The following is a 19,956-nucleotide window of genomic DNA, read 5'->3' on the forward strand; positions in this document are numbered from 1 at the left end:
CCGCGGTATTCTAAATGCGCGCAAAAAAAAGAAAAAAAAAAAAAAAAACAGTACTGTACAGCAGGGAATCTCAACTGAACAAAAATACCTGCTTTCATCGCTACCCCAAGTCGCATAGTCATGAAAACTCTGCCAAATGAAGCATTATTTAAGAACACTTAAAGCAGCATTCAATTATGCATGTTTTTTTTTTGAAGGGGAAGTTGATCCTTAATGAAAATTAAGGTAGAAATTAGTAGATAGTGTGCTTTGAATTTGGGTTTCCTACTTGGAGAAAAAGCTCTCTACCAACTCCTTCACTAGCCTTACTCAATGCAGTGTGTTACTATTATCAATGGAATAGTAAAAGATAAATTCTCCATGCTTTGCTTTCTTTCCTTTATAGCTATTCTTGTGAGAGTAAAATTCATTTTTGGTATTAGAGAGTCATTCCTAAAGGAGCAACATTAATCCCATCACACATAAGTACCCAAAGAACACCAATGTCACACCATTCAACCACCACAAACCCCAATGGCGAAGACTCTAGCCCACACAAGCTGGGCAAGTTACCCATCCCTGATCAACTAAAGTTTTTATTGTTAAACATTAAAAACATTACCAACACTCAAAATAACCCCTGAAGACCATCCGCATGGAAATTCTATGTCTCTTTCAACTTTTCCGTGCTAATGGATTCAAAGGGTAATTGGAAGACAAGATAAACCGACCATATGCCCATGCACCACAATCCTATGAAAGATTTCCTCCCAGTCCCTACTATAGCCTATGGCTTCTAGTGAACCAAAACCTTGTTATCATACTCAATTCTACGATCTCAATTCTCCTTCTTCCTTATGTTCTGAACCTTAACTCATGCAATACCATTTGGTCTATTATCCAACACTCCCTCCAACCCACCACAATAGATCCCACACAATCAAGCTAAAAAATGAGATTCAAAACCTTTTCATTAAAGACCAATCCATGACCTCTGCATTCAAGTCCAAAGTCAATGCTGTTGCTGCAGTAGGCTCCTCCCTTGACCAAGAAAATATAATTCATTGCACACTCAAGCTTTAAACTTACTTTCAGAACCAGCCTACAACCAATCAACATAGACAACCTCTATTTCTTTCTATGCTGTGAGGAAATAAATCAAGCTCCCTGTGAACTCCAAGTTGTGGCTCAACCTTGTGATCCCGCAGCTATTTCTATTGTTTGGGTTAGAGGGTGAAGCTGTTAATAATATACCAACGGAAGAAAGAACACCCCATACCTCACAAACTCTCAATTATACCCCACATCCAAAGAGGCTAGACTCTCCACATTTGTAACCTGCCAAATTTGTAATAAAATAGGACACTCAACTACTAAATGCTGATACAAGATTGATTTATTTTCCAGTCCATCGTTACTAAATTACAAGCTCTTCTTGTTGGAACACCATCAATGAAATTGGTTGGCATATTTATACTGGAGCAATAAACTATCTCACCATAGATGCAACCTATTTGCACCACATGTAGTCATAACTTGACAATCAACAAATTACAGTAGGCAATGGGCAATAACTTTCCATTGTGCACATAGGACGAGACAGTTTGCCAATTTTTCAGAAGTTATACCTATGCGATGTTTTCCATGTCCCTAAATTATCCTATAATATCCTATTCGTTCAAAAACTAGCTATTCCTAATCCTTGATCTCTCCATTTTGACAAATTTGACCACATTAAAGATTTGGCCAACCAACTTGACCATTTTCTGAGGACCATCCCATAGAAAACTACCCACTTTGCTGACATTCACCGTCTCTTTTATCATCTACATCTATAACTTTGGCTTCTATCAACACCAGCACAATTTTATGACAAGAATGCCTCAGACATCTACATTTCAACCTTTAGCAAATATCTTCCTTGTATTGACATTCAAGCCAAATATCACTCTTGTACTCCCTGAAACATATCCAAAAGTTGTCGATTATTTTTTTCAATCTCCATTAATCATAGTTATAAACCTCCCCCAGCCATTTCAATAAATGGCTAAAACTACCAAATCATCTTTATTGATGATTACTCTTGTTATTGTTGGATTTATTGCATGCTAAATAAATTTGTATCCACCACAAAAATCATGAACTTCAAACAATCTATGGAATGGTAATGTCAATATTCTATTAAAAAATCATGAACCAACAAAAGTGGTGAATATGTTGACAAAACTCTCTAAACAAAATCCTACAAACTTCAAAACAACATTTTTGAACGCATGCACCGCCGCTTACTCAAAATCACTTGTGCTTTAATGCTCATCACTAACATTCCCTAAACATTGATGACTAATGTTCTCCTCACAGTTACATACCCAATCAACATACTACATTCATCAAACACCATAAAAAGTCTCATTTCAAAGTTATTCATCACAAATCTCCATGCTTCAACAACTTTTGAGCGCCTATATTTTGGATGGCTAAAATTACTCTTTTCAAATAAATTCTTTGCCCGTTTTATTCTTTATGTCTTAGTAGTTGACACCCAACTCCATAAAAGTGACATGTGCCGCAATCCAACAATCAGGCACATGTATCTCTCTCATTATGGTCGATTTTTCAAATCAACTTTCACATATTAGCTTTCTTCCAACTGAAAACTTTCATCATGGAATCAATCTCATTCAAACATAATATAACCACCATTGTTAATCCCAACCTCAATCCATCGACAAAAATGAACAACCATTCCACCTGTACGAAGGCAATCCTCTCAACTATAGAAAAAATCCTACCATTGCCAACCAATCACTACAAGAAGATATAACACCTTTGTCAAGCCCCAACAACAAAAACACCAACGTCAACCTCTCCACTCCAACAACTACTCCTTTATTGCAAATGGGCTTATAGCCTTAAATTCAATTCTTACAAGACCATCACCACATACAAAGCCTAATAGTTGCATAGAGGTACCAACAACAACAAATAGAATACGGTGAAACATACAACATAGTAGCTAAAATGTCAACCTTTTGTGTATAGCTCACCATCACAATTAATCTAAAACATCCTATCTCCCAACTAGATTGCAATCCTCCATGAAACTCTCAATGAAACTGTCTACATCTCCCTACCCAAAGCTTTTGATATGCTCACCAGTCAAACTATATCTATTTCCTCAACTTGGTACTCTATCTTTTTCATTTTTTATTGATGTTTGGAGGAGATGCAATTTCTCGATCCAACAAGATGTGTATGTGTATGCGGGGCCTGAGGGCCGACCTAGTTGCATAATTGCGTGACGACTTCGAGAAGCATCTAGCCCCAACATGTTGAAGTGATACAGATTTGCAAAAATGCCGTATGCAAGAGATTTTATTAACCTATTACATCAGGGGAGAGTGACTATATATCTCCTTGTAGATATGGTCTGAAAATTTGTTTGATGGTAGTTCGAAGCATGTTAGAGGATCTTTAGTTTAGTAAGGAGTAAGAAGGTGACTATAGTAATATGGACTCATACTGCCAATGGTACACAACATTCTCAACCACTCTCCAAACACCTGGGTCCAACGTGGGTCCCACTTTAACATTGCTAATTTATCATCCGTGATCTGCAATTGCCATCAAACAAAACTGTACATCCTCATCTACCTAATGGTTTACTCTTTACAAGTAACGTTCATGTCATGAGCAAACTACTTAAATAACCCAAAAAAACATTAAAAAAGAAATCTTGGCCCAATATCAATGTTTCTTGGCATTCAGACATATAACACTCAAGGTTTATGACACCATCATTCCAAATGTACATCCTATATTCTTAATTTGGTCAACTTGAACAACGACATGCGGTTACAAAATTCCATTAGGTCCAATCCTGCGACCGCTGCAGACAATCAAAAACATATCAACCCACACTTATCATCACGAGTCAGATCCCTCAAATACCTACAATCACAAATCCGGGCCTCTCATTTGTAGGAAATTTCCCTATCTTCAATTTGTTAAAATGCATGTTGTGTTATGTTAAAGGAGTGGTCACAAAAGGCCTCACCATTTGCAATGACACATCAATCCTCCATGCATATTCAAACTCCGATAAGGTAGGCGATCCAAGTTATCAGAAACCTATCACCGACTACTATACCTTGTTGGATCACACCCCCCTTGTTAAATGGTGTGTCAAAAGCAAACCAAAATCCTCCACTAATTCATGAAAAGTTATTGCGTCTGGAGTCTAGACGTAGAATAACGTCCGAACAATGGACAGGATACACTGATCGCCGGTAAGAAAAAAAATCTCCCGCAATTAGTGTTATCACGTCCGTACAATGGACGCAACCGGCGTCCGGACTCCGAATGCAATAATTCTCCTCATTAACAGAGGTAGAGTACTGAGCCCTCTCCCCAACCAATACTGACATCATCTCGCTATAAAGTTTTCTTCAGGATTTCAAAATTATTCTTAGTTTGGACACCCCACTCTAATTGACGACATCTCAGCATTAGCCCTTATAGACAAGCTCGTGTTTCACACCAGAATCAATTATATATAAATGTAAAAAATAATAATTACTATTGTATGCGCTTAGATATACATTAAAAGAATTAGGAAAATCAGAAGATCATTTCTACAAGCTCCTTTATTTATTTATTTTTCAGAAATTTACTACACAACACATAATTCTTATTTATTTACATATTTAATATCTAAAATGTAATATTTATATTTATAACATTTTTGTGTTCAAAAATATATTTCATTTTTTGTAAGGTTAAAGTTGTAATATAAGAATTATGGGGTGCATTCATGTAAATGCACCATTTTTCCGGCCGGGCTAACTTCCCAAGCCTGAATCCGTATCCGAGGAAAGTGGTTCCACTCAACGGAGTTTTCGTTCTGGTGCTCCGGCTTCCACTTTCCGACTCCCGCCAGTCGATGAGCATTGATACCTCCGCCGCCGCTCGCCGGAGATGATGAAATCGAACGATGGAATCCAAACAGACTGTAGACGTGGACTCTGAAATCGGATCAGCGGAGAAAGTGGAAGACGATTCCTTTCCCTGTGAGGAGATCCTGTGCTGCGAAAATCCTAAAATCATCCAGTGGGAAGAGCTGCAGCAGGAGCTAGCCAGGCTGTGTAGCCTCTCCTCAGCTCTTACGAAGGGTAACGAACGGAAGGAATTCCTTTCACAGAAGCTCGGATCCGTCATCAAGATCAGGCAGAAATATCTGCATCAGTCCAATGAATTGGATGATATGAGACGACAGCTAGAGGCAAAGAAGCTTGCCATGGGGGAGATGGTGATGCAGATGAGGGAGATGAAGGAGGACGTCAAAAGCAAAAATGAGCAGCTTTGTACTGCTCTTAAATCGTTGTTGGTAGCTGGAAAGAAATTATGTGCAGCCAATCAACAGCTACAGGTAACTGACACCTGAAGTGAATATGATATGGAGTACCTTCTGTGAAGTGAAGTGGAAAATTTTGTTAACAGTGTTGTGGTCATGTCGATGCTGCTTCCTGTTTTGTATAGGTAATACTTGGTGTGCTTATTTTACCAGTAGCTAATGTTCTTTTTGACATTTTTTGCGTCCTTGCTGTTTCTGGAGACTTCAATTACATGGCTTGCTTCTCAGAATGTGGATGGATGCAAAATTCCTTTTAGGCTTGTTCCCACCCAATGCCTTTGCGTATTGTCATCCCTAATTAACTTTGAGTCATGTTCTATTCCTCATCCAAAGTGTGGCTGGAGAGGGTAAAGCGAAAAAATTGTCCCTGGACTGTTTCAATGGGGTCATTTTAATCCCAGAGCTTATGTGTTAAATTAGTCCCGAATTCTTTAAATTGGGGCGCTAATAGCTCTTCGTGGGATTATTTCAACCCCAATTTAAAGATTTAGGACACTAATTTGACACTTTTATAGACTCTAGGTACTAAAATGCACACTGATATTCGGGACACTAACACACTGAGATTTGGGACACTACTTTGACACTTTTATAGACTCTTGTGAAAGGAATATGAACTTTAGTAATTAAAAGACTAATGGTGATAGGAAAAGGGAATAGAGAGATTGAGGGAGGCTTGGAGAGGTATCTTTAGTAGATTCTTTCATTAATGGCATTCTTTTATGCAATTTCTTTAGCTTCTGGTTTCTATGAACCGCTAGAGATGGTTGGCTTGGATAATGGAGTTGTTTATTTTTATTTTTGTTCTGGTTTCCAATTTCCTTGCCTGGCTTGATGTGCTATAAAAATGCAACCAATCAGATGGACCCAACATGCCTCTGTTCTTAATTATCCACCTGTTTATGCTTTATTGATCTGAGAGACTTCCCCTCTGACATGAAAAAGTTCAAATACATTTGGGGATTTGGTTTCGTATGATTGAATTATGATCAAATATATATATTTTTCATTTTCGTGACATATCCTTTTGAAAATAATTAGGCAAGTCTTTTCATTTTTTCTGGGTTGTGTTTTTTCAAGCGTACTAGCTTCTTCTATTCATGGCAATCTTGTGTTATGTAATTAACGTTAATTGAGCTCGGCAACTGATATAAATTTTTTTTTGGAAGATTTACAAACATACCTCTCAATTCTGTTGTGTTTACATATCTAACACCCAAACTTCAATTTTACATAAATGCCACCTTCCCTATGCATCAAAAAGTGTATTTCACTTTTTCAAATTGGAGCGGTGGTATTTTTTGTGCGATATGAAAGATTTGGGTGGAGAAAAGTTTAGTGTTACATATTTAAATACATGTGTATTGGGTGATGCCCCATATCTTTGGTATCTGATTTAAAATGGAATTCTCATTTTGGTAGGAGGCTAATAAATTGGTAATTGGAAAGATGGGACACGGAAATGCTAAAAGCTTACAGAAGATGCTACGGATGAGACAACAACATATGATAAATCAAGTGAATTCCTTGTATCCTGTGAAGTCTTCCAATGAAAATGCATTGAAGGAGAAGCTTGATAAACCTTGTGGGGGTAAGATATCATGCTTTATTGCTTTATCAGTTTTATTGTTGAGATTGTGGTTTTTCATTGCAATTTATTGGTCAAGAGGACTTATATTTAAAGCTTCTATTCACGTTAATTAATTTTATTAACTTTTTACAACACGTTTGTGGCAAAATAAAATTTGAAGCATTTAGAAGAATTGTAGTAATGTGCTTATTGTGTTGTGCTCTAAATGTTCATTTTGGGGCATTTACATACATACCACCCAATTCCTATGCATTTACATATCTAACACGTAAGCTCTGCCTTCTAAATGTATACTGCCCAAATCTTCTATAACAACTAAAATACCACCATTTTAACTTTTGAATTAAATGCACCTTTGCATGCTTAGGTAAGGTGGCATATATGTAAAAATTGAAGATTAGGTGTTGGATATGTAAATACGTAGGAATTAAATGCTATCCATGTAAATCTTCCGTATAATTTTCTTTTTAAAATTTAGTAGGGCAACTTACTGCAAATTGACGCCATTTACATGCTACCACTGGTTATCATTTTCATATTGGTAAATTTTACCACTTCTGATTCTTTACATCTTTCTTAACCGAGATTTGGTTATTTCAATAGATAGTGCATGTTTCCTACTCACACAACTATATTTTTATCAGTGATTTATAAATTATTGATCAATGTATTCTCTTGAATTCGCTTAGATCCTGATGCATAAAAAATTTTTAGGAGATCAAGTACAATTATCATTAGAAAATGAGCCAAAGTCACCACCAGTGTCATCTTTGACTATTTTGGGTCAGCAACTTACCGACATCCCTGAAGAAGACAGGCTTCTTTAGTGGCAAAAAGGAGATGCAGAGGGCTTCCATTGTTCTTGGTTTTGTCGCACATGTAAGCTCAAATTACTCTTTTTCGTGCTGTTTTGTCACAATGAAGTTTTCTTGCTAGGTTTCATTGTAGCTGTCCATAGACTCATCGAATATCACTATCATGTATTATAGGCAGTCTTTCTCATTGCCTCTTATCTTGATGTTCCTTTACGATACCCGCTGCACTTAGGAGGTTCTCGTTCGCACATTTGTGACTATGCGCCATCAACAGAGGCCACAACATCTGATTCGACTGTCAGTTCAGTTGTTGATGCTTGTGCGAAGCCGACAAAATTTCCTCTCTTCTTGGAAGGCCAAGATTCTACAAGAGCGGCATATGCTATATTCTTATTAAATAAGGTTTGTTTTTTATTTACTGCCCCTCTCTTATTATATATGTCAAAAAATGCCATCTATTTTTTACTGTTTCCATAGAAATGCTCCTTGTTTGTTTTCCATTTAGTTAGAATTATCTTGCTACACTCAATAGGACACAATGGAGAAAACTGATTTACATTGCCTACCCCCACTTAGTTGGATAAAGGCTTGTTGTTGTTATTATATCTTGCAAGTACAAATACTTAGAAATTACCATCATGAATTAGTCCAATGAGATTGTGACATGTAGGGCTGTCAAAAAAGCTCATCGTTTGCAAGCATATCTTGTTCGGATCGCTAAGTAGCTCGTAGCTGGTGTTAGATTTTTCATTAAGCAAACGAGCCGAACAAGAACAATGATTTGTTTGTTCGTGTTCGACTCTATTTGGCTTGAATTAATTAAATAATAAATAAATAATAGTAGTATAATATTTAAATATTAAATTTTTTTGTATTTAAAAAATATTAAATTTAATTAATTTGGGCTAGGATTACAAATAAAAGATAAAATTTCCTTGTTGGATTTGTAAATAGATAAGAATTGGGTGGTATGTATGTAAATTCCCTAAGGAAATAAATTTGTCTTGAACCTTTCTCCCGTCTCGTGGTCCTGCCAAAATTTTTTTCTTTGGATACGTATATACAAAGAATTGGGTGGTATGTATGTAAAGGCTTGAAAAGAAATGCTCTCGTGGTCTTGGAATCACCTTACCTCTTGCCTGGTTGCCCTGCGGTCTGCGGCTCCCACCTTCCTTCTTTCCTGGCTGCCCTTCTGTCTGCCCAACACTCCCTCCGCCTGCGTTTAATCCAACATCGGGAATAAATGAATGAATACTTAAACTATTCTCCTTGAAAGCAGATCATAGTTGCTCGGAAGCCATCTCACGCTTGATGGGGTTGTGATCCTGCATGAGCAATAATTGTATTTTGATCTCTCTTAGGAGAGTATTAAAATAAAAAAAATTAAATTTTTGTAATTTAATTTGTTGTTTTATTAATTTTTAATAAATTATTATTTTGAGCAGAACATGAGCTTAATTAAATAATCGAGTTTGAGGCATGCCAAGCGCGAATAGGCTATTCACGAGTTATTTTTAATCTGAGCCCAACACTTATGATAAACAATTCGAACGAGTTGAACACGAATGAGCCTTAGTCTGGCTCAAGCTTGGCTCGTTTACACCTCTAGTTACATGTGACTAGTCACATCAGATTTAATTATAGCAGCAGGAGAACTCACATTAGTCTAAACCATCAGTGTTACTAACAATACACATATACATCTTTTTAAACATCTTGGTTCCATTCGAAAGAAATTTACAGAAGATTCAAAGTATGCTCATCCCTACTGTTAACTTCCCATTAACTTTGTTGATGCCTTTCCTACGGCAAATGATATTGTGACTTTCTCAACTCATATATGTCATTATGGTTTTTTGGGATTGCACATGATGATAATCTAGATGATGGTCTCCCCAACGAGATCTCAATAGAATTTCTTCTCATCTTCTTTGTCGTTGAGGTTTTTTGGACTTCACATTGTTGATCTAGTGGATGGCCTTCTCCTCATAGCGACTTCCTCTCCTATTCTTTGTCATAGTGGGAAGGGCACACGATGCCAATCTTATTCATTTCCTTCTCAAGTAAGATCTTGTTGCAACTTCCTCACCTCTTTTTTTGTGGATAGGGTTAATGAAGTGGTACATTAAGTAATCAGTGAGTTTTAGATGTTAAACATGTAAATATTATAGTTTTGAATGATATGCATGCATATCCCTCATATTAGAAATAAGAGAATATAAATAATTAATCTTCACTCCATTTACCGCTATTCAATAAGTAATATGGTATTTTCCAGATGATTCAAAAATATTTTAGATCGTAAAATACTAAGATTGTCGCCTCAATGTCATTAATTACTAGATAACAGAGCTAACCTTGCTCCTCTCTTTCTCGAAGGAGGCCATCAACTCACTCTTGTATACAAGAAAAAATAAGATCGAAACCAACCTAAAGTCTAGTCTTTTTTTTTTTTGCATGTTTAGAGCACATATTATATCCAAAATTTCTTTAGATTCATTAAATCATATGATATAATTATAGAAAACAAAAATTTGTACATTTTAACGTATTTAACAAACTTATTAGAACTTGCAGAATGAAGTGATAAGACTTAATCCAACATGTATGAATAGTGCAACACAAAATAGAGCTACTTCTATCATGCATAGGAAAATAAATATGATATTTTACATTGTGTGGGAACATGCATTATATGTGCTTTAATGCGCGAAATAAAGCAATGCTTTTGTTAACTAGAGTATTCATGAGTTCTATATTATTATATACATATATTGCCGGCATACATTAGTATCTTTTAATTAATCAAACTTTAACCACAGTTATGTGATAATTTTCAGAAAATATAATGATTTGTATAATAAGAATAAGTTTGGATATCCACAAGCCAAAGAAGGAAGAATCGAAGATAGAAATAATATAGCAATGAGCAAATATATTGGAAAAAGAAGAATACTCGTGTGATTGAGTGGCCGGCTAGAGCTGGAGGGGTGTAAGTTACGTGGAACTAGGAGCGTGAAGTTGGAGGTATTGTAAAGTATTCTAGAGAATAAGCTTGAATGTGAAGCTATTAGTGTGAACAATTAGAAGTAAAATGATGTATAAAAGAAAATTAATTAGTGAGAGAGTGTTTAATGAGAAGAACCATCAAAACCAAATAGCTCCAAAGGAAGAGCATATATAACCAACGATTCATCAGTCAACAACCAAAAGAAACGAGGAAAAGCAATTGTTTCATGTCTAATTATTGTGGCACAAGCTAACCTAAATTAAAAAGTTTGAACCCAAATTTCATTTTGAAGTCTATTGTGCATCACTGCAAATCAAAATGGTGAGGTGTCGTGACACGTGCTTTGTTGTGAGTTTGTACTTTTTTCTAAACCACTTATTTTGAAGCCTGCTTTTAACATCATTGAGTCTATCTCATGTAAAAAAAAAATTTTTGACTGGCTTAACTTCTAAATTTGACCAACCTCTCAAAATCCTAGTTCTCTTTGGAGTCACTTCTTTTCCACCCCTTTTCTTTATGCATGAAATGACTGAAATGAGAAGAAATGAGGGGGATGACATGGACGTTTTGTGTAACCGTCGAACCGGCCACCTTGTTCAATTTCCATGGGTGTTTCAGATCTTCCAGACGCCAAGGGGTGTGCAACCCCATAAGACCTCTTTTCCTTTGTTAGCGTTATTATTAGGCGATGTATAAAAGAAAATTAATTAGTGAGAGAGTGTTTAATGAGAAGAACCATCAAAACCAAATAGCTCCAAAGGAAGAGCATATATAACCAACGATTCATCAGTCAACAACCAAAAGAAACAAGGAAAAGCAATTGTTTCTCCTCTAATTATTGTTTCTCCTCTAATCACTGCAAATCAACATGATGAAGTGTCGTGACACGTGCTTTGTTGTGAGTTTGTACTTTTTTCTAAACCACTTATTTTGAAGCCTGCTTTTAACATCATTGAGTCTATCTCATGTAAATAAATTTTTTTGATTGGCTTAACTTCTAAATTTAACCAACCTCTCAAAATCCAAGTTCTCTTTGGAGTCACTTCTTTTCCACCCCCTTTCTTTATCCATGAAATAACTCAAATGGGAAGAAATGAGGGGGATGACATGGACGTTTTGTGTAACCGTCGAACCGGCCACCTTGTTCAATTTCCATGGGTGTTTCAGATCTTCCAGACGCCAAGGGCTGTGTCAGCCCCATAAGACCTCTTTTCCTTTGTTATTAGGGATTAACTTGTTTTGAGGTTATATATTTGTTGCCTTTTTACTGGTTTATACAGTTTGGATGTTTCTCAGTATCATTTGGAGATTTCTTCTCAATTTTCTCACCTCTAGGAATGTTGTATCCTGGCTCTTAAAGTGGCGTAGCTATATAATGATAGAATGCACATGATGGGTCCTCCTCAACATTCGTATCTTCACCAATTAGTTGTGTTTTCTTGTTGTTTTCTTCCTGCACAGCAGACAAACTAATTCTTCTCTCTTAAAATCCTCAACATTTACTCATAGTTTCATTTTCTTACCATTCTTGCAGGCATCTTAAATTGGTGTTAAGGAGAAATGCAATAATTGAAACTTTGTATGATAAAATAATTATACCTGCTGTAAAATCATACGTGTAGGTAAATGATAGATTTAATATAAGACTAAAAAATATGAAAAATAGTCATAACATGTTATGCAGAGTTTAAAGCGCACACAAAATCATCACTGAAACAAACACTAGACAGCTTCAGGAAATCGAGTTGTATGGTTATACGCCAATCGGACTGAAAACAGGCACATAAAGTAATACGCACACTTTTCAATACATCATTCCTGAAAGTTGATAAAAAAATACATAAAATATAGCCTTGAATGCACAAAAAATACAAAAAAAATCTATCCTTATATTCGCTCAAACTAAAGTAAGCCTAGCAATTCACAACAAAGAACTAAATACATGGTTATTACACATACTTCTGGCGATTGCTTATTATTATTATTATTATTATTATTTTATTTTTGGGTCTGAGATTGCTTGAACCCGACATCTTGAGATTCTTCATTTTATTTCTAATCAATATGCCACGCATTCAAACACAATTACTTCTTTCTTAGATACGTCGTGCTGAAACTTTATACTTGCACGTGCCTTTTCACGCATAAATAGAATGATAAAATAACATTAAATTATAACAAAGAGACGGGAGAGAGCGAGAGATATATAGACTCGAATGACTTGATTGAAATTTATTGTGATGTATTTTAACTGTTTGGTTGTGCAGGACTTGGAGCAGATATTGAATTTCTTCGGTGCTGAAAGCTTGGGACCGCGTCATATATTAGCTAATTTAAAGGAGCTAACGACGATCATTCAATCTCCAGAATTTCTTGACAAATGATGGAATCCATCCATGTAAGTAAAGCTGAAGCAGCCCAAATAGGTATCCAACCATCCATTACATTTTCTTTTTTATATATATATTTTATTATGTTTGGCATCAAATTTCCAGAGGTGAATATATGTTTTTTTTAGGAAACACCTCGTATAATTGGAAAATGCATTTTCTGCCCAACTTTCTGACCCAGAGGGGATTCATAAGCATTGAATTATTGATTTAACCTCCAGCACTGTTTTTCTTTTGTTTGGATGATTTAATAATTCAATGCTCACCCAAAAATGTATTAGCATTTATGCTTTTATGTTCTCATTTAACTTATTGTAAATTTACTGTGATACAAAATGCGTGAAATTATAATTTTATGGCATTAAAATACATGCCACCCAATTCTCATGAATTTTAATTATTACAATTATACTACTAAAAGTTTTCATCTCACAAAAAAAAAAAAAATCTTTTTTTAAATAGTGAATTCATCTTTTCATACACTGGAATTGGTATGTATGTAAAAATTGTAGTTTAAGTGTTAGATACGTAAATGCAAAAAAATTAGTGGCATGTTTGTAAATCTTCCTAATTTTTAATACTTTTCTGAGACTGCTCTTTCCTGTGATAGTAGATTACTATCTTTATCTCCTAAATAGATTCATGTGTCAGTTCACTCTTGATGGAAAAATTATTGCATACGTCTGATCTGTATCGTCGACCATGATGATCTACTGTGAGGATGTATTTCGGTGGGTCTCATTTTAAATTTTTTTTAAAAAAATTTGATTGCATCATCACTGGAGATCACCGTAGATATCTACGGTGTAAATCCGACACTGCATTCATCTCTGTATTTGGTATCCGTATACAATAATTTTTCTAATACTGCTTGCGGAGATGTGATGTTTGCTGCAATCATTTAATTCCTGAAATATAATTAAATTAATTTATTCGGAGCCAGTTGATATTTTGGGGAAGTATATATTTTCAGAAGAGATGCATTATTGCGAACTAAACGTAGGCTAATTAGGTTTTTAGTAATTGATTGGATTAAATGTTTTTTTATTGACTTTTAGTAATCAATGAATAGTTAATCTCAATGTTATTCTCTCTAAAAAATTGCAGTCTAATTAAATTAGTATTTAGGATTATTTATTTTGTTAATTAAAATGCAACGTAAAGCATGTGAATTTATAAAATATTGTGGCATGCCTGTAAATTTCTTTTTTATTTAACCACCTGATTTATTGGGAAGTCGGCATGCTACGAAATCACAGCACGCTTAAAAAGAAATTAATAGAATATTCTATAAAAAATTGAAATTTTAAGAGATCAATATTAAGCATAAAAATATAAATTTATAATATTCATTTTTAAAATATTAAATAATGCTTCCAAAAATAAAGCTTTTTATAAAATATGATAATATAATTTAAAAAAAAAAACCAGTTTTTCATGCTTTTTATAAGTAAATATATTAGTCTCCTCCACTATAAACACCATACCATCTTAACACCAGCAATATAATCAAACACCATGCCATTTTACATTCCTTCATATCACGTAAAAAAGATGACACATTTGTAAAAAAATAAAATTTTGATGCTAAAAATATAAATACATAGTAATTGAGGGGCATGCATGTGAATCATCTAATCTTTTAAATAGGAATGACAACTGTTAGGCACCTTAGGGGGTACTCGAATTGTTAGGCACATTAAGGATGACTGGAGGCTCGAATAATAGTCTCAAATTATTCCTTTTTTGATTAAAAAAAAAAAAAGGGAAATGACAACTGTTACATACATATCCATTAAAATGCAGAAAAATGTATAATATAAATCTACCATATGAATGAAACCAAAATTCACATCATCCTAACTCAAACCAATTTCTATGAAGCTTAACCAAAAAAATGTTTTATCCCACTAAGTCGGGTTGGCTGCCTGATCCTTCTTCTCCATTGTCTTGCTGGGTGTCATATTTTTATTTAATTCTAATAAAATAAGATCATTTCTTACACAACATGCCCACATCATCATCATCATGTTCATGAATAGAAAAAAATAAATAAATAAATAAAAAAAAATACAAAATTTGTGCAATAAATAAAAAAAATTTAGCATATCACCATAAATGCTACATTTTCTTCCTTGATAAAGATGGGATAGACCTAACCTCAATATCCCTTGTGTAAATATTTGTAAGAGCAAAAAGAAGCAGTATAAAAACAACCTGAGCGCTCACGATTCCAAAATGGCTGATGCTGTTGCCGATTTCCATCCAACTTCCTGTATTTCGAACCTACAAAAGTAGGAACATTTTTTTTTTTTCTTGAAATGTATAAATCTTGATATCATTAGGTCATTTTGAAGTATATAAAATTGACATAAAAAAAAAAAAATCTATAAATTAAAGGGAAAATTACAAATATACCATGCAATTCTTAATGTATTTACAGATTTAACACCTAAATGTTGATATTTTCATTCATAATATTTATGAGTCATGCACCTCTGCATGAAAAGGTGTATTAAATTTCTAAAAAAGTTGTAATGATGGTATTCTTTTTATGTAATAAGAATTGTGTGGTATATATGGAAATGCCACAAAAAAAAGCTTGTTTTGATTAATTCAATTAATTAACATTAAAAATTCATAATTTTGGATCAAAATATATAAAAATAAAAAAAAAATCTAAAATTTTCTCTAATGTTTCAATTATCCCATGGCTATCAGGCCAACAAAGTTTCATGGTCATTTGAGTTAAACTAAATGAATTATGGGATAGGAAACCCTAGGGGTAAAATTGTAATTTTAGAATTTGGTACTCTAATTAAAATTTAGGTCAAACGAGAGGGTAAAAAAGTAATATTTATGATACTTAGTCCTCTGAGATGATTTAAAAGGGTAGAAACCAATTCATACTATTTTCTACAAAGGGCATAATTATAATTATTCAAATTATTGAAGATTGGAAGACAATTAAGTTTGGATGATCCAAGTGTGAGGGGGCACAAATTAAAAAGATAATAATTCACTTATTTCAAGCCTCAAACCAATGTTAAACAGAATTCAATCTTTGAATAAGAATCAAACAAATTTTGTAGAACTTTTTCAAAATTATAAATTTATCCTTAACAGATCCGAGAGCTTGGTAGTGAGTTAGTTCTGATCGCACATCATATAAAGAGGATTAGAAAATTAAACATAAGTTATCATAAACATTCTTAAAACACTACGAGCTCAAGCCCAATTGAGAAAAGAGACAAATATATATATATATATATATATATATTACAAAATAATCTCGTTTGTGTCAACAATAGCTGTCAGATTATTCCTTGAGATTTAGTGAATCTCAAATGCATTTACAGTACACTCACTGCCGTTTCATTATTCAATTATTAAGGCATTATTCTACAATTAAATATATATATATATATATAGCATGAATCCGCATAAATTGAAAAGGAATCATCAAACCAAGCTTCCAGTCACAGTAAAAAATAAGAAATAAAATATGCGCCATGGGGATGGAGCACAATAAATCAAAATGTGATGGATTTAAAAGGAAACTATAATTGAATCATCTACCGAGCAAAGATAAATAAATAATCAATGCCATAAATAAAAACCATCATTAGCCTCTTATTGTAATGCTTTTGGCATATTACAACTTCATACTTCCATTTGAGGTGGCTGTAGTAGTATAAATGCTAAGGATGCTATAATTTATTTTTTTTAAAGCTAAACAATTGTTTTTTTTGTTAACTACCACACTAAAATTTGGTCATAGAAAGTTAATTCTCAATTCAAAAATTCCAAAAAATTAATAATAAAAAAACAAACAAATAAAAGTGCGACAACAATCTCTGAAGTAAAATAGTGAAACAAGCCACCCTAGAAGAACTAATAATATGAGTGAAAAATGTCACACATCACGTGCATCTTCTCCATGAATTCAGGACTACGGGGAGCACATTTATAGAGAATAGTTAGACTGGTATTTCAAGTGGGTAGACGGAAGGATTTGTCCCAATGAGAATTGAAAGATACGAGAATAAAACATACAGTTACAGCAGAATTTAAAAATTAAACTTTTATATTATAAATAACTACACTAGACCTTATCAAATCTAACTACTTCTAACCAAGGGTGTAAGTAAGCCAAGCCGGTTTGCTGGCAGACTCAAACTTGACTTGTTAATGAACCAGCGAGACGAGCTTAATGAGCCACGAGCTCAAGCTTAAATCCAAGCTCATTTATTTAAAGAGGTCGAGCTTAGCCCGACTCTTTTTGAGAGTTCATAGAGTCAAGTCAATTACATCAATTAATCTAATTTTTTGTATAAAAAACTAAGTTAATATTTCATGAACTCATAAGATACTTCGATCTAAGTAGCGCTTTCAGCAAAGCTCGAGTCAAACTCGAGATCAAGCTAACCATAAAATCTCACGAGTCGAGCTCGGCATAAGTGCAGCTCGAGCTTGATTTGTTTACTTCCTTACTCCTAGCCCATCCCCAATTCCACCATAGCTTGTATGATAACTTATCCAACTATATATCACCGCAAAAAAACCAATTGATGAGGGTGAGATGCTTGTCATTCAATGTGTTCTGCAGATTGAAGCTTCGAGAGAGTAATAATAGCTTCACCACAATATCTTTAATACTCATTGTACTATGAAGGGAAAGGTGTACAGTTTTATCATCAATGAAAAATGATGGGTTCAAGAACGCTTACTCCCATGGGTACAACATCACACCACACCTATTCATGTAACTTATCCCCATTAGAAAACTATATGATGCATCTCCTATTAATGTTATCCTATTCATCTTCTTCAATCACATTGGGGAATATGGTTGACCATGTAGTGCTAGTTACATGTAATTCAAAAAACATTTTCAAGTGTTTTGTGGACAATGAGATCCAAGTGCTTCTAGAGACACAGTCGAAGAACCTCTAATACCGGGAGATTACAATATTTTCACCATCTTCAATGCGATAGATCTTACTCTATACACCTCTTAATAATGTGATCACCCATAGTAACAACTCTATCAACAGAGCAAGCACTCTTGAGCAGTTACACCAATGGGACAAAATCATGAGACCATTAGGCCAAAGCGGGCAATATCTTGACGGGTGAGAGTTCGGGCTATTACATAAGAGGATGATATCCTTTACTAATTCACACCAAAATTTCAGCAAGCAATCCTGCGCCCACCATGTCCACCCACAATTCAAATTTTAATAATTAAGTTGAACCAAGTCCTCAAGCCCGCCCTCGTTCAACTATTTTAAAAACTGGGAAATTGCAAATTAAATAATGGAGTTTTAGGTGTGGGTAGAAAAAAAGGGTTTAGAAGCTCAGTACTCATCAAAATAGTTTAGAATTGGAATGCAGAAAAAAGGGTTAACAGTTAGGCAGACCAGTCTAATATCCAAACTCATTGCCATTCCTGATCCTAAATGACCTTAAAGGAAGAGATAAGCATATATCATGCAAGTTGCCCTGCTGCACTGCACAAACAACCGTATTCCAATTTGATATATTTAATTTTCTTTATTTTTCTTATTCATTTATTTTTAATTTTTTGATAAATGTGATATCAATACTAACTGCACACAGACCAAATGACATTAACAGGAAGGTGGGAAGAAAAAAAAAGTGCATCTGGATCTCAATGGAGAAGATCACCATAGAAGCATCATGGAAGAATGTTATAGCAACAAAATTAGTAATTTAGTACTAAATTATATATCATCATTAAATTTTAGACATAAGTAATTAAGAAAAGAAATCATTAATCTCTAAAAAATGAAATTAGCGAAATCAAAAGACTTTACCAGGAAAAAGAAATGTATCGTCATCACATCAGAAAGCAGTATTACGAGGAAATAACAGCCTAAGCGTGGAACATGAAGAAGCTTTGTCAGAGCACTGAAGACGCATCTGCAGGGTTTTTAACGAGAGTAAGTGTAAGAGCTGAATATTAGACTAGGTATTCAGATTTATTCATAACTGAAAAGCAATAAATAGCGTAAACAAGTGTTCAATTTACTCTTTATGCACAACAACTTAGTTCAACAAGACTCAATTTTTTATGCACCACTTTCTATATTTTTTTACTGGCAATTTTCCATGAATTTTAAAATGGAATTTCTATATATATATATATATATATACACCACTTAATTCTTATGTATTTACAAATCCAACATCTTAAATTTAATTTTTACATATATGAAATCTTATGAATAAAAGGATGTATTTCACTTTTTAAAAATTAAAATAGTGATATTTTTTATGTGATACGAAAGATTTGATTGTCATGCATGTAAATAACATAGAAGTCGGTGATATGTAAAATTTAGGAGTTATTTTATAGATTGTTTATGCTTGCCTGCCTAAAAGGCATAATTTTATTTTTTTTCTAGCAAACTTGCATGTGTTTGATTTTCCTTCATTTTCCTTTGTAGTTTCGTTCCTTTTTTATTTGCAAAATTTTGGGTACATTCTAGCAACACTTATGCATTACCCTTATGAAAAAGTAGAGCATCCCGAAAGTTCAATAACATTCTACATACTGTGGACGTATTATGTACCAAAAGAAATACGATGACACAAGCACATTACAACACATACCACACATGTCGAATATTAAAAATATATGGCATTCACATGCATTGATATGATATTGTAATATTATATCTTACAAATAAAAACCATATAGTAATTACATAAATTAAATAAATATAAATTAA

The 19,956-nt window shown here is 34.0% G+C and overlaps 3 protein-coding genes across 4 annotated transcripts in view; 2 read left to right on the top strand and 1 right to left on the bottom strand.

Annotated features, from left to right (window-relative positions):
• The first annotated feature begins 4,824 nt into the window (after positions 1–4,824).
• Positions 4,825–7,742, top strand: LOC110029563. The gene is made up of 3 exons (XM_020731911.1): positions 4,825–5,407; positions 6,815–6,983; positions 7,673–7,742. Exons 1-3 carry the CDS (start codon positions 4,973–4,975, stop codon positions 7,684–7,686), a joined length of 618 nt encoding a protein of 205 aa, XP_020587570.1. The 5' UTR covers positions 4,825–4,972; the 3' UTR covers positions 7,687–7,742.
• Positions 7,743–7,822: 80 nt separating this feature from the next.
• On the top strand, positions 7,823–13,571 carry LOC110029564 (UV radiation resistance-associated gene protein-like). Of its 2 annotated transcripts, XM_020731913.1 has the most exons (4): positions 7,823–7,862; positions 7,973–8,200; positions 13,076–13,234; positions 13,327–13,571. In XM_020731913.1, exons 1-3 carry the CDS (start codon positions 7,824–7,826, stop codon positions 13,190–13,192), a joined length of 384 nt encoding a protein of 127 aa, XP_020587572.1. In that variant the 5' UTR covers position 7,823; the 3' UTR covers positions 13,193–13,234; positions 13,327–13,571. The 2 variants fall into 2 exon arrangements, with proteins under 2 accessions (XP_020587572.1, XP_020587571.1); XM_020731912.1 differs by having other exon boundaries at positions 13,076–13,571.
• Positions 13,572–15,285: 1,714 nt separating this feature from the next.
• LOC110029559 (GPI ethanolamine phosphate transferase 1) overlaps positions 15,286–19,956 on the bottom strand; it is a 97,185-nt gene continuing 92,514 nt past the window's right edge. The window contains exons 17-18 of the mRNA XM_020731904.1: positions 19,039–19,144; positions 15,286–15,484 (exon numbers count right to left, since the gene is read on the bottom strand). Coding sequence (XP_020587563.1) covers positions 15,320–15,484; positions 19,039–19,144 — 271 coding nt within the window. The 3' untranslated portion in view covers positions 15,286–15,319. The remainder of the gene's footprint in view (positions 15,485–19,038; positions 19,145–19,956) is intronic.

This window comes from Phalaenopsis equestris, unplaced genomic scaffold (assembly GCF_001263595.1).
Source record: "Phalaenopsis equestris unplaced genomic scaffold, ASM126359v1 Scaffold000595, whole genome shotgun sequence".
NCBI lineage: Eukaryota > Viridiplantae > Streptophyta > Magnoliopsida > Asparagales > Orchidaceae > Phalaenopsis > Phalaenopsis equestris.

Excerpts from the sequence above, each read along its gene's own strand:
- LOC110029563 (XM_020731911.1), top strand. The coding sequence starts at position 4,973 with ATGGAATCCAAACAGACTGTAGACGTGGACTCTGAAATCGGATCAGCG. Across the intron at positions 5,408-6,814 it reads CAGCCAATCAACAGCTACAG|GAGGCTAATAAATTGGTAAT; the intron begins GTAACTGACACC and ends TCATTTTGGTAG.
- LOC110029564 (XM_020731912.1), top strand. The coding sequence starts at position 7,824 with ATGCAGAGGGCTTCCATTGTTCTTGGTTTTGTCGCACAT. Across the intron at positions 7,863-7,972 it reads TTCTTGGTTTTGTCGCACAT|GCAGTCTTTCTCATTGCCTC; the intron begins GTAAGCTCAAAT and ends CATGTATTATAG. Across the intron at positions 8,201-13,075 it reads CTATATTCTTATTAAATAAG|GACTTGGAGCAGATATTGAA; the intron begins GTTTGTTTTTTA and ends TTGGTTGTGCAG.